Raw genomic sequence first — 12,001 nt, 5'->3', positions numbered from 1 at the left:
TCACAAAAAAAAAAAATAATATGTAAATTATTTCTATTAGTGTTAACCTAAGTGCTTTGTCAAGAATAATTTGAAAATATTTCTAAAATGTATTTGAATCATCTCCTATAAAGTTATTATATGTAAAACATGATACATATATAAGTATATATTATGTTTCTGGTAAAATAGAAATTAAAAAAACAAAAAATTAAGTTTTCTAAATAAATCTTATAAAATTATAAGAGAGATCTATGTTTTCCCCTGAGGTACCTCGTTGTTTATCTCAGGTAACAATAAATAATTTGGCGGAGACAGTAGTGAAGTAAAGTTTATCTAAAAATTATATTCTGGTTGGAGATATAATCAAATTACAGGAATACTATGAAAAAAATCCACATAAATAGGACATTAATTGGTAGACTATAAGTCCGACAGCAGTCCAACATGGTTCAAAATAATAGGTACGTTACGTAATTATCGTCATTGTTGATAAATTTCAATGTGATTCATAAAGCTAATGTGTATGTGACTGACACATTTACGTATTCAATAAATGTTTGAAGTAAACAAAAACAAAAACAATTTCAATTTCCTTCATTTTGTCCTTTGTATATGTTATTCTTAGATTCTACCAGCTGTTTACTGGCAAAATTACCGAGACAAATAGCCTGCAACCTGAAATACCGGAAGCCAATATTTAAAATATGTATTCCAATTGTTCTTTCATTTAAACATACAATGAATAAGATTGTATAAATAGTGTATTCGGATGTTGATTTATTTTATTCTAGTAAGAATTCTATATTTTCGCCTTATCTTCGTTTCATTTCAACAGTTTTATAGGTGTAGTAGCTAACAATCCCCCCAGGTAAATACCTGTAACGGGAGACAACTTATGTTTTTACAGGTAAATGGGGCTCTAAAAGGGTATATTTAAATTTCAGGTTGAGCTCATTATTTCAAAGGCTGATATTACTACTGCTGACGGCGATAACAGTTAATGGTAAGGATTTAGAATGTGAAATAAATAAAGGAATGCCTACTATTTATTATCATGAGTATCTAATTCTTCAAAAAGAAGGAAAAAAATTTGAATCCCCCCGTTCAAGTCCAGTACCAATCCCCTACTTCATTACCTTTACATTTATGATTTTGTTAAAGATGCATCAACATCAGAGGTAGACTTATATCGGAAAGACCAATGTTCTTGTACATCTATTATATAACCAAGTGAAATAGATAAACAATAAAAAAAAAAAAAAGAATAATAAATTATCAATAAAACAATACATATATGAATTTATTAAAAAAGTGCGCCAGAAGGCTGCTTATTTGAATAACCAATTGAATATTTAAAATATTTTGAAGAACTGTTTTTGTGTATTGTCCTTAAGACAAACATTTATTTATACATCATATGAATTAAAGTCTCACGGCTCTTGTCCCTAAATGCATGCATGCTCGGTTAGATCTGGAACCTATAAGTACACGTTTTTATTTTTTCTAAAACTGTAATATTACTTGAGGAAAACAGTTAACATGATGTTAAGGTGTAAAGAAGCAAGCTAAGAATTCTGTGTGATTCTTATTTTCACAGAGCAATTATAAATAAAGAAATACAAACAAACAAAATTTAAAAACTAAAGATATGTAGACTAGTCTGTCCCAGTATTATATGAAACCAAAACCAATTTGAATGTATATTTTGATACTAGGATGGCGTGTTGTATTCAAAGTTTCAATGGGAAAATTGGACAGTGGAAACTCAATGTACCAGCTATGGAATAGTTCGGATGTTGTGAATGATAATCCATCTGGTTTCCACACAGCAACCCATACATATATGGCACCGTATCAACCTACGTACAAGTCAAGCATTGTCAACCAGTGGACGAGTCAAGCCATTAAATATGTAAGATTTTAAATTGAAAAATGGAGATATACATTGTAATACAACTGCAAAAAAACATCAGTCATGCGATATATAAGGTTTGCGGCGAATATACAACAGCAGAAATATCATGCATTTAAAGTTTGCTTTGGATAGTCTTTGTATTTCGTTTTATAAATACGCTGAGTAAAAAAAGTTTAGCAACACATATTTTTAATTTCGTTTTTCAAACGCGCAATTTGAACTTTGTCATTTTTGAGTATATACTTGCATAAGTGGTGCATAGCGTTTCCGGATAACTGGACCCCATCAATGAACCATATCCCCGTGCTCAAGACAACTGTGTATTTTAAAACATCACTTTGATTCTACAGCAGGGGCATCATTTGTGTTTCTGAAACACAATAATATCTCAAAGATAGTCCTACATTGACTTTGTTGTAATGCAGTTACTTCAGTGGAGAGAGAGCGGGACACAGTTGTGTTTAGTCATTGATTGAAATAAAATGCGTCGGAATATATGTGAAAAATATGAAAATGAAAAGTTTCGATCTTGGACTACATGTATTTTGAAAAGACGCAAAAGAAGCAACTGTCCATTGCCGAACAATAAATAATAAATGTACGAAGTTTTTCCTAATCTTTTAAACTTGGCACACTAGAGGTAATATTTTATATATCATGGACAGTCTACTAACTTAATAATCCCAAAACGCATAGCAAAATTAGTTTCAATTAACATGGATTCATTAGAACCTAAAGACTGAAAACCTGTGTCATCCTTTTTTGTAATGAAAATAGCACGTTCTGTAGTTTTAGATTACATTTATAAAATGTAATACATTACAGCAATAAAAGCTTAACTATTTTATATGAAGGTGAAACTCGGATTATACAGCAGTGGAAAGGAGGTGGTAATGGTTGTTTTCAATGGAACTGAAACGAACAAAACAGCCTGGTTTAACAATGAGCTTATATTACAATCAACATATTCTGATCTTACCTCTTCAAGTAACTACCATTTTAGCTTAGAAGGGTAAGTTTTAACTTCTAACATAAGGAAATATTAATCACCATGTCACCTTAGTTAAACTGCTGAGATTTACCGGAGTTTCCATTATATATTGATTCGTTTCTGTATAACAAATTGAAAATGGAAATGGGGAATATGCCAAAGAGACAACAACAGGTCCAAAGAGCAGACAACACCAATGGGTCTTCAACAGAGCGGAAAATCCCACACCGGAGTCGTGCTTCAGCTGGCCCCTAAACAAAATGTGTACCAGTTCAGTGATAATGGACGTCACACTAAACTCTAAAACATATAAATTAACTAAAATTTAAAAAAAAAACCATGCAAGACTAACAAAGGCCAGAGGCTCCTGACTTGAAACAGGCGCAAACATGCTGCGGGGTTAAACATGTTTTGTGAGATCTCGACCTTCCCCAAAACCTCTATCCAATGTAGAATAAACAAATACACAACCACACGCACTGTAAAACTCAGTTCAAAAGAATTCCGAGTCTGATGTCAGAAAAGATAACAAAAGAAACTTAAGCAAAATGCCAATGATACATAAATTAGCAAAGAACAACTAACAGCTACTGACATATGCAAGCTCAGATACCAGATTGGATGTGAAATATCTGAACATATCAGATGCCTGCATGTTGATTTGAATCTAGGAAATATATATATTTTATGTTGTATAGCTCACCCCAAAATATATCCCATGTCATTCACAGACATTGACATAAATGAGTCATTTGAATTTGCCTATTTGATGGATCAATGGCCTTATGGTATGAATCCCTTTTGTCCATTGTGAAAGCACGGTTGTATTAAAATACAAAATAAAATCCCAAAAGTACTGAACTCCGAGGAAAATTCAAAACGGAAAGTCCCTTAATAAGTCTGTAGATGCTTTAGCGTATGGTGGATAGTTGTGTCACTGGCAATCCTGCTGCTTCTTATTGTATTTGAACGAAATGTGGTTTCAGTAATATACAGCAATATTTAATAAGTTCAGTAACTTATTATGAAATTGGCTTGAATATTTAGGATTCTTGCAAATTTTGTTAAATAATCATGTTTTTATCTTCAGGTCGTACGGAACGGGAACGTTTCAGGCATTTAAAGCTGAATCAACTGACTGTGACAACGCTAACGGATGGTTCACAACAATAGACAAAAACATAATACGACATTGTGGAAATAAAACAACTAATACACCATACTTCTTATACTCACCAAATGCCAACAGTATGATTTTAAAAGGTATTAAAACCGTATAAAAATTAGATAGCAGATGTTAATATAATGCTAAGAGGGATTTCTCTCTTTGTAGATCTTATCAATCCTCTAAAACGAAATTCAAATTAATTGCTTCTTGCAAAAGTTGGCATAAGTTAATCCATAGTTTTGTGTGAACACCATTGTTATGAACATATATTCTTGTACTATATATCAGTAATTCTTAATCTACACTTGTATTGTACATGTTGATTATAAGGTCACACCATATCTTGAACTTCATTAATCAGAGATTATAAATCCTACTTCATGTCAAAACACATTTTTTTTAATATAGATAACAAACTAAAGTGATAACCGAACTCATCTTTTTCTTAAGCAATATTAGTTATTGTTATTTTACAACGTTACACCACCTCACACATTTTCTGTTTGGACCCCTCTTACTTTATAGATATAGGAAGATGTGGTATGAGTGCCAATGAGACAACTCTCCATCCAAATAATAATTTATAAAAGTAAACCATTATAGGTCAATGTACGGCCTTCAACATGGAGCCTTGGCTCACACCGAACAACAAGCTATAAAGGGCCCCAAAATTATTCTATGGTAAAACCATTCAACGGGAAAACCAACGGTCTAATCTATATAAAAAAAACGAGAAACAAGAAACATTTATTAACATTAAGAGTTTTAGATATCGGTAAAACTACTGTTGTCTCTTATCAAGTCTCTATGTTTGTTACAAACAGTATTAATTGTTACTTTTCTTATATTTTCTAGATTTTGCAGTAGCTGACTCATTTGCTGTATTCGTAGGTATGTTCATAAACATATTGTTTGATAATAATCTTTAAGCTATGAACACGAACAGCATGGATTAATTTGAAAAAAAAATTTGTTTTGTTTTTTCCTCAATCATTTTTAAAACAATTAAGGAATAGTGAATATAAATTCGTTATGTATAGCAGTCACTTTGGTTTAATCGTCTTGTAAAACAATTGCTCTGCTCATTTTGATTCTTGTTTACATGTAATATGGTTAGAGATGATTGTGCTATTGTTTGGCATGTAGGTATTAAGAGACATATGCTTTAAACAACATACAGATGCGAACACAGCCTTGAAAGATACTAATGAAACTTTTATATAGAGACTATCTAACAATAAATGTCTATATCAAATCTTATGGATAACCAACCAATGCAAGGTTAAAATCCGAATAAAGCATTTCTGTTCATTATCAAAATAAAAAAAGAAATGAAATTGTTTCCATTTTAAGATGACTGTGTAGTCAACTCTTGCCAGTTTGGAGGTACTTGTACCGCACATATAAATGAATATGACTGCCAGTGCGGTGATGAAATCTATGGACACTCGTGCCAATGTAAGTTTCATATTTATCCTATATCCGTAATACACGGTCAGTTAAAAATGAACAGTATATACAAGGAACACATTTTGAAGCAAACACTGAAAATAATATTTTCAAACTAAATTTATTAATATAAATTTTGGTTTTGTCCATGTTTGTGTTTAAAGTTTGTAGAAGATGATGGCTTTAAAAGTCGTTAAATTTTATGGCTTAGATAGTGGGAGATTCATGCTCACTGCAAGTTAAAGAAGCCTGTCAGAAGTTCTCTGAGGGTACCGTTGGTGGTCTTTCACACGAGAGCATTGATGAGTCTATCCAATTTACTTGTTTCAGTGACAGGATTGATATTTTGCATTCATTTCGACTCGACTAACCTACTTTTCAGAACCTACAAATTGAATTAATTTTGCAAATATCCTTATAAATAGACGAATAGAACAATTAATTTAAAAACCATTTTAAACTGATAAAACACACAAACAGATATTTTTCACAGTTTAAGAGTATACATCTTCATGTCACAGCAGTGTTAAATCCAAAACGAACAACCATCTAAGAAAGTAAACACAATAATATCATAAAGAATTTATTTCATACTTTTCATGTAAGGGCCTTTTATAGCCGATTATATGGTATGGATTTTTCTCATTGTTGAAGTGTGGTTGCCTATAATTTCTAACATCCACTTGATTTGAAATTTGGTGGATAATTGTCTCATAGGCAATCATAATCATCTCGTTATTTTTACATTGACTTGATATAAGTTCAATAGTTATCAAAGGTACCAGGATTATAATTTAGTACGCCAGACGCGTGTTTCGCCTACATAAGACTCATCAGTGACGCGCATATCAAAATATTCAAACTATCAACTATATCAGTAAGATGTACCTTTGTGGAACAAATAAAAAACATGCATTTTAATTATTAATTTTGTCTACAGACCAGTGTCCATGTACACACCAAGGAAAATGTCATGAAATAAATAGCAGTCACATAGGTACCGATGGTCGTGTCTTCATCAATGGTGAATTAATCAATGATGAAGCTATACATCTAGATTCTGAAACAAAGGTTGCATGCAAATGTCCACAGAATTACATAGGAGCCAAATGTGAAAATAGTAAGTATTTATTCAATATTAATTAGAGATTTGTAAAAGAAGACATCAGTGGTTTTAAATATAAAAGATCGAAACTACCAGTAATGCTGTCAAGAAATAAAAATTGTTCCATAAATATAAGTTCCAAAAGGAAAAAAAATATTCTGGAATTCCACTTGAATAAATATTACAGTATATGTTCCTTACGGAATAAATGGTATAGAATATTTGTCCAAACAGGAACAGATATTATGACATTTGTTTATTACAAAGTTTTTAGTTCAACTTTTGTTAGGCAGAACAAATATACGCTTACAATGCAACTATGATAATGAATATTTAGACAGTATTGTGTATTACACATTTTATTTTATAATGGCTTGCAATGTGTTAAATGAAAAATATGTTCATGTCTTATACATTATGATTTAAATAAGATATCAGAATTTAAAGTTTGTATACTAGACGCGCGTTTCGTCTACAAAAGACTCATCTGTGAGGCTCAAATAATAAAAATTTGAAAAGGCAAAATAAAGTACAAAGTTGAAGAGCATTGACGACACAAATATCTGAAAGGTTTTAACAAATACAGCTACGTTAATCTTCAGCTAGCATCAATAACACACCAATCATCATACTACCGAATCTTATTATCAAAACCACCGCATTAAGAATGATGTCATGACAATGTTATAATTCTAAAGATGTAAATCATTATTTTACAGCTACCTTACAATGTGCTTCGTCTCCATGCTTGAATTATGGAGTCTGTAAAGAGGGAGACATGTCTTACACCTGTCAGTGTACGCCAGACTACACTGGTCAACGTTGTCAAGGTAAATACATTCTAGATTTTTTTAAACCAAATAGAACTGTGGTACCCCTACTTTTAGTATTTAAAATTGAATTTTGATACATGGTCATTAAATTAAGTAAATATAAGTATTTGGTAAACATAAAGTTGATAACTGATGAATCTGAAACTGTGTAACATGGCATACCATGTTGACACGTAACCTGATAATAAGTTTTAGAAATCTATTATTTGCAGTTCCTTAGAACAATGTGATGAACAGTTTCATACATGGTCACTTGGTTCACACCCTTATTACAATCATGGTAGTTAATTTCAGTAAAAGGTCAAAGTATAACTTGAGATAAAAGCATAATTTCTATGTCAATCAATTTAAGTATTCAAACGAACTAGCACTTTATTTTTGAAAGATAGAGAAAAAAATGTAAATAGGAATTAACTGATTTTATGTGTGTCTGAGATGGATACTGTTCTTTGATTCTTAATACCAATGAAACAAGTGAAGAGAGAACATAATAGTACCTTTGTAATTGTATTTATGAGCACTAAAGTGAACAGGTCTCTTTCTATCCCTCTTAGAAAATTCCATGTGATATTTTGGTGTTCACTGGTCGGTAAATAAATGTTATTTGATTGAATAATAATGATGTTTATAATTTTGTAGTTACTAGACCTGTACCCAAAGAAACAGGTTTAAATATAGGTGCTAAAGTTGCCATCGGTCTTTGTATCCCACTGGTTGTAATAATTGGATGTGTGATAGCATACATCATTTACCTGTTCAACAGTCCAGGAGCTTATGGACATGAAGCAACTGTAAAGCAATATAGTAAGTCTTGAAAAATATCATATCCTTGCTTAAAAATCTATGTAAAAGGTTAAACAATGTTACATATTTAAAGGGCATGTATACGTTTTTAGTAGTTTTAATACTGCTATTTTTACTTACCAAATACATTGTACCGGTATATACAATCATCTTCATCTAATAGAAAACCAAATCGAATAACATATTATTTTGTCAGTTAAATAGCAACATCATAAGTTAACTGTTCGTGCGATGCTGGTCACCTGTTAGTCAAAACTTCAAATAAGCGGCCCAATTATGCGATTTAAGGATCGCATAATTCGAAGTAGAAACGAAATAGGAACTAAAAATAAAAGCAATAGAGGCAACATCAACATAGAGAAAAAAAAGAGTGAAGGAACAAAAATACTGTACACCGAGGAAAATTCAAAACGGAAAGTCTTCAAAGGGGCACTAGCTGTCAAATTCATGTTCACCGATTTTAATCAAATTCTCATATTTGATTTATAACAATGTATAAGAATGATTGTTTGTGGATCGAACCAGGATTGTTTGTGGATCGAATCAGTCAATCAAATGATTCACCTTTGTTTTACGTTCAATGTTGACATTCATTTCCTCTAAATAAATTTACACATTCACTTCAAGTGTTATCCATCTCAAGGTAAAGGGTTAAATTAAAGTTTACATGAATACGGATTCAATGAGGTCAAATTATTCACTTGCAAGTGAATAATTCATAATCATTGGGTTTTTTTAGCTTATTTTGACAAAATTGAACCGTACTGGCTGATAAAAGCTAATTATTATTTCGCTATTTGCATTTCATTAATGATTGAGCAAAAATAATAATATATTATATTTTTTATATATCTCGTAGCTAGTGCCCCTTTCATCAAATGGCCAAATCAAAAGCCCAAACATATCAAACGAATGGATAACAATTGTCAAATTCCTGACTTGGTACAGGCGTTTTCGTATGTAGAAAATTGTGGATTGTTTTTGTATAGCTAGCTAGAGATGATATAAATTTTTATTTTATTTTTCTGCAGCTATTGCTCGAGAATTTGTTAGAAGAAGTATAAGACGTATGTCTGGCAGACGAGGTAAGAATTCAGAAGAAACGAAAGACACTGTAGCATTTTCACCAAAGGATACTGACGTTAGTGTTGGACAAGTTAATTTAGCCTTTGACGATGTTGGAAAAACAAATGTTGGAAAAACTGGTTTTGACAGACAGAATTCAGAATACTATAATTTATCTGCAGGTGACAACGCCGTCGTGTCTGGTCAGACTACTAAATATTCCGTTAATAATTCTCAATACGCACATCCTGACCAAAGAAAAACTAATACCACTCCTGATAAAAGATCACATGGTGACTATAATAGTGATGCATTTTATAAGGAATATCGTCCTGCTGACTTACAAGTCCGTGACGATAATCGCTACGCTAATCCTGGGCACAGATACGATGAATATAATAATAGTAATAGCAACGCAGTTTCTCAGAATCCTGTACCACAGCCTCGTAAACAAAGACAGACAGGTCGTCGTGGGCGCCAAACTAATGATCAAACCGACGATCAGGAAAGTCCATTGCCATCTTCGAAATATGAACCAGATACATATAAAACGCAAAATGTTACAAGGACTAATCAGCCTGCAGAACGAGGTGGTTATGATGGTCAAAGCATGTCCTTAACACCTGGATATAATAATCCAAGTTATAAAACTGGTCAATTACCGTCTCCTAGATTTGAACCATCCCGTCCAAGTGACAAATACAATTCACAAACACCAAAACGTCAACAGCAATACTCAGAGAACGAAGTTCATCTTTCTCCACGATATCTGCCATCAGCCCAAGATAGGTCTGCACATGATTATGGAAGAAATAACCAACCACATAACACAAGACAGGTGATAGATGATACAAGACTTTCTCCAGGATATCGCCATGACCAAAACTTTCCGGATAGATCTTTTAATGATGCCACACATTCTCCAAATTATCAACACCCATCAAACAACGACCAAAGACGGTCCCCAAATTATAGACATGGGGAAAGGCCTTCTGTTGAACCCAGTCAACCCCCTGCCTATAAACAGACAAATGGCAGACCGACTGATGATTCACGAATCTCTCCAGGTTATGGCAACCCTGAGTCGAGACATAATCAAGGCTATAATACTCAAATGTCACCAAGGAGTACTTATGACAGTAATGATTCATATAACCAACGTCGTGAACAAGCAGGGTTTCGTCCAATTCAAAGAGACGAAGGAATTGTTTTTACTTCATCAGAACCCATGGATGATGTAACTGTATAATCAAAAGGCTATAATTATAAATCTCATTAACCTGGAAATATGTTACGTACATCTTCAGTTCAGCCATATAGTCCAGTTTGAAATGCATTCCAGATTTTTAATACATATGTTTATTTCAGATAATCTCGAACATTTGCACTCGGTTATTTTGATTAAGAACAAAAATCAGTGATGCAGAATATATAAATGGACAACATAGATAACTTTTATAAAGATGAATATTTACAGTTGTAATTTTACAAACATGGATGCAGTAGAATCATTTTCATAACAGACAATTTCTTGGTGCGCCCAGGTTATCAATGAATGGGTCGGATTCGGTGAACGTTCGTCTTTAACGCCCACTTGTCATATCGTACGTGTTGTAGAATTTAAACTATGGGATCGTCAGAGGTACTAAACGCCTAAATCAAATACTATGAAAATGATTCTAAATATTGTCTATATTTATTAATATTTCATCAAGTTGAAATGTGTGTAGTAAGCATTTTACATATCATCTCCATCTATGTATAAATTTGGTGGTACATGACTAATTGACGTATAGCTTTTTTTGTTAATTGTATTTTTACATTGTATTTGTGCTATGCAAAGAATATCAGATTACATATATTTTATACCCATATACTAGTCATATTACGTCATTTGGTCTCATATGGAGTGTTGTCTCATGTGCAACTATACAAACTAATTCTTTGCAGTATCATTAGCTATGTTGTATTGGAAAATTGCCACACATTTAAAAAAAATGACATTGTATAAACGATATGCTTATATCTCAGACTGCATGAGCTCCGAATGAAGCAGTCCATTAATATCAACTACGTTTAGTTAAGCCTGTTTGATGTAGAGGCAAACATGTTCATCCATTTACCACTTTATATTCATTCTCAAAGCAGAACTAGTGTAGATGATTACACATTTTTGGCTTGATGACATGCTGGTACGGAATATACACTAGAGTGCATGGATAAAAAAGGGAAAGATTGTACGTCCTTTTATTTACTTTAATGTCTCATGTACAAGAATATTTTCAATCCAGAATATACAACATATGTCATATGCAACGTAATTGGCACCTTAACTTTAAACATTTAAGGGTAATTTAACATGGGTCGATACCACTTAAAAGAAGATAACAACAAACAAAAAAAGAACTCCAAGGAAAATTCAAAATGGAAATTCCCTCATCAAACTACAAATCAAAAGCTCAAACACTTCAAACGAATGGAAAACCACGGTCATATTTTTGACTGGGATAAAGTATTCCTTTATGCAGAAAATGGTGAAACAAGCCAGGTTTTAATGCTAGCCGAACCTCTCACTTATATGACATTCGTATGAAATTCCATTATATTGACAACAATGTGTGAGCAAAACAAACAGACATATTAGGTAAAAATGTCAATAAATTGGGGGACAGCAGTTAACCTTGTGCTA

General features: G+C 32.4%; 1 protein-coding gene across 1 annotated transcript; it reads left to right on the top strand.

The window, feature by feature from the left end:
• Window positions 1-235: 235 nt before the first annotated feature.
• On the top strand, window positions 236-11,184 carry LOC139516975 (uncharacterized). The gene is made up of 11 exons (XM_071307469.1): window positions 236-443; window positions 927-985; window positions 1,698-1,894; window positions 2,752-2,909; window positions 3,979-4,151; window positions 4,912-4,947; window positions 5,410-5,514; window positions 6,446-6,625; window positions 7,330-7,440; window positions 8,083-8,247; window positions 9,279-11,184. The coding sequence occupies exons 1-11, from the start codon at window positions 427-429 to the stop codon at window positions 10,559-10,561; spliced, it is 2,484 nt and encodes an 827-aa protein (XP_071163570.1). The 5' UTR covers window positions 236-426; the 3' UTR covers window positions 10,562-11,184.
• Window positions 11,185-12,001: the final 817 nt, after the last annotated feature.

The sequence above is a fragment of the Mytilus edulis genome, chromosome 3 (assembly GCF_963676685.1).
Source record: "Mytilus edulis chromosome 3, xbMytEdul2.2, whole genome shotgun sequence".
Lineage (NCBI taxonomy): Eukaryota > Metazoa > Mollusca > Bivalvia > Mytilida > Mytilidae > Mytilus > Mytilus edulis.
Note: the sequence above shows the minus strand (reverse complement) of the source record. Positions and strands in the feature narration are given on the sequence as shown.

Excerpts from the sequence above, each read along its gene's own strand:
- LOC139516975 (XM_071307469.1), top strand. Across the intron at positions 1,895-2,751 it reads CGAGTCAAGCCATTAAATAT|GTGAAACTCGGATTATACAG; the intron begins GTAAGATTTTAA and ends TTTTATATGAAG. Across the intron at positions 6,626-7,329 it reads AGGAGCCAAATGTGAAAATA|CTACCTTACAATGTGCTTCG; the intron begins GTAAGTATTTAT and ends ATTATTTTACAG.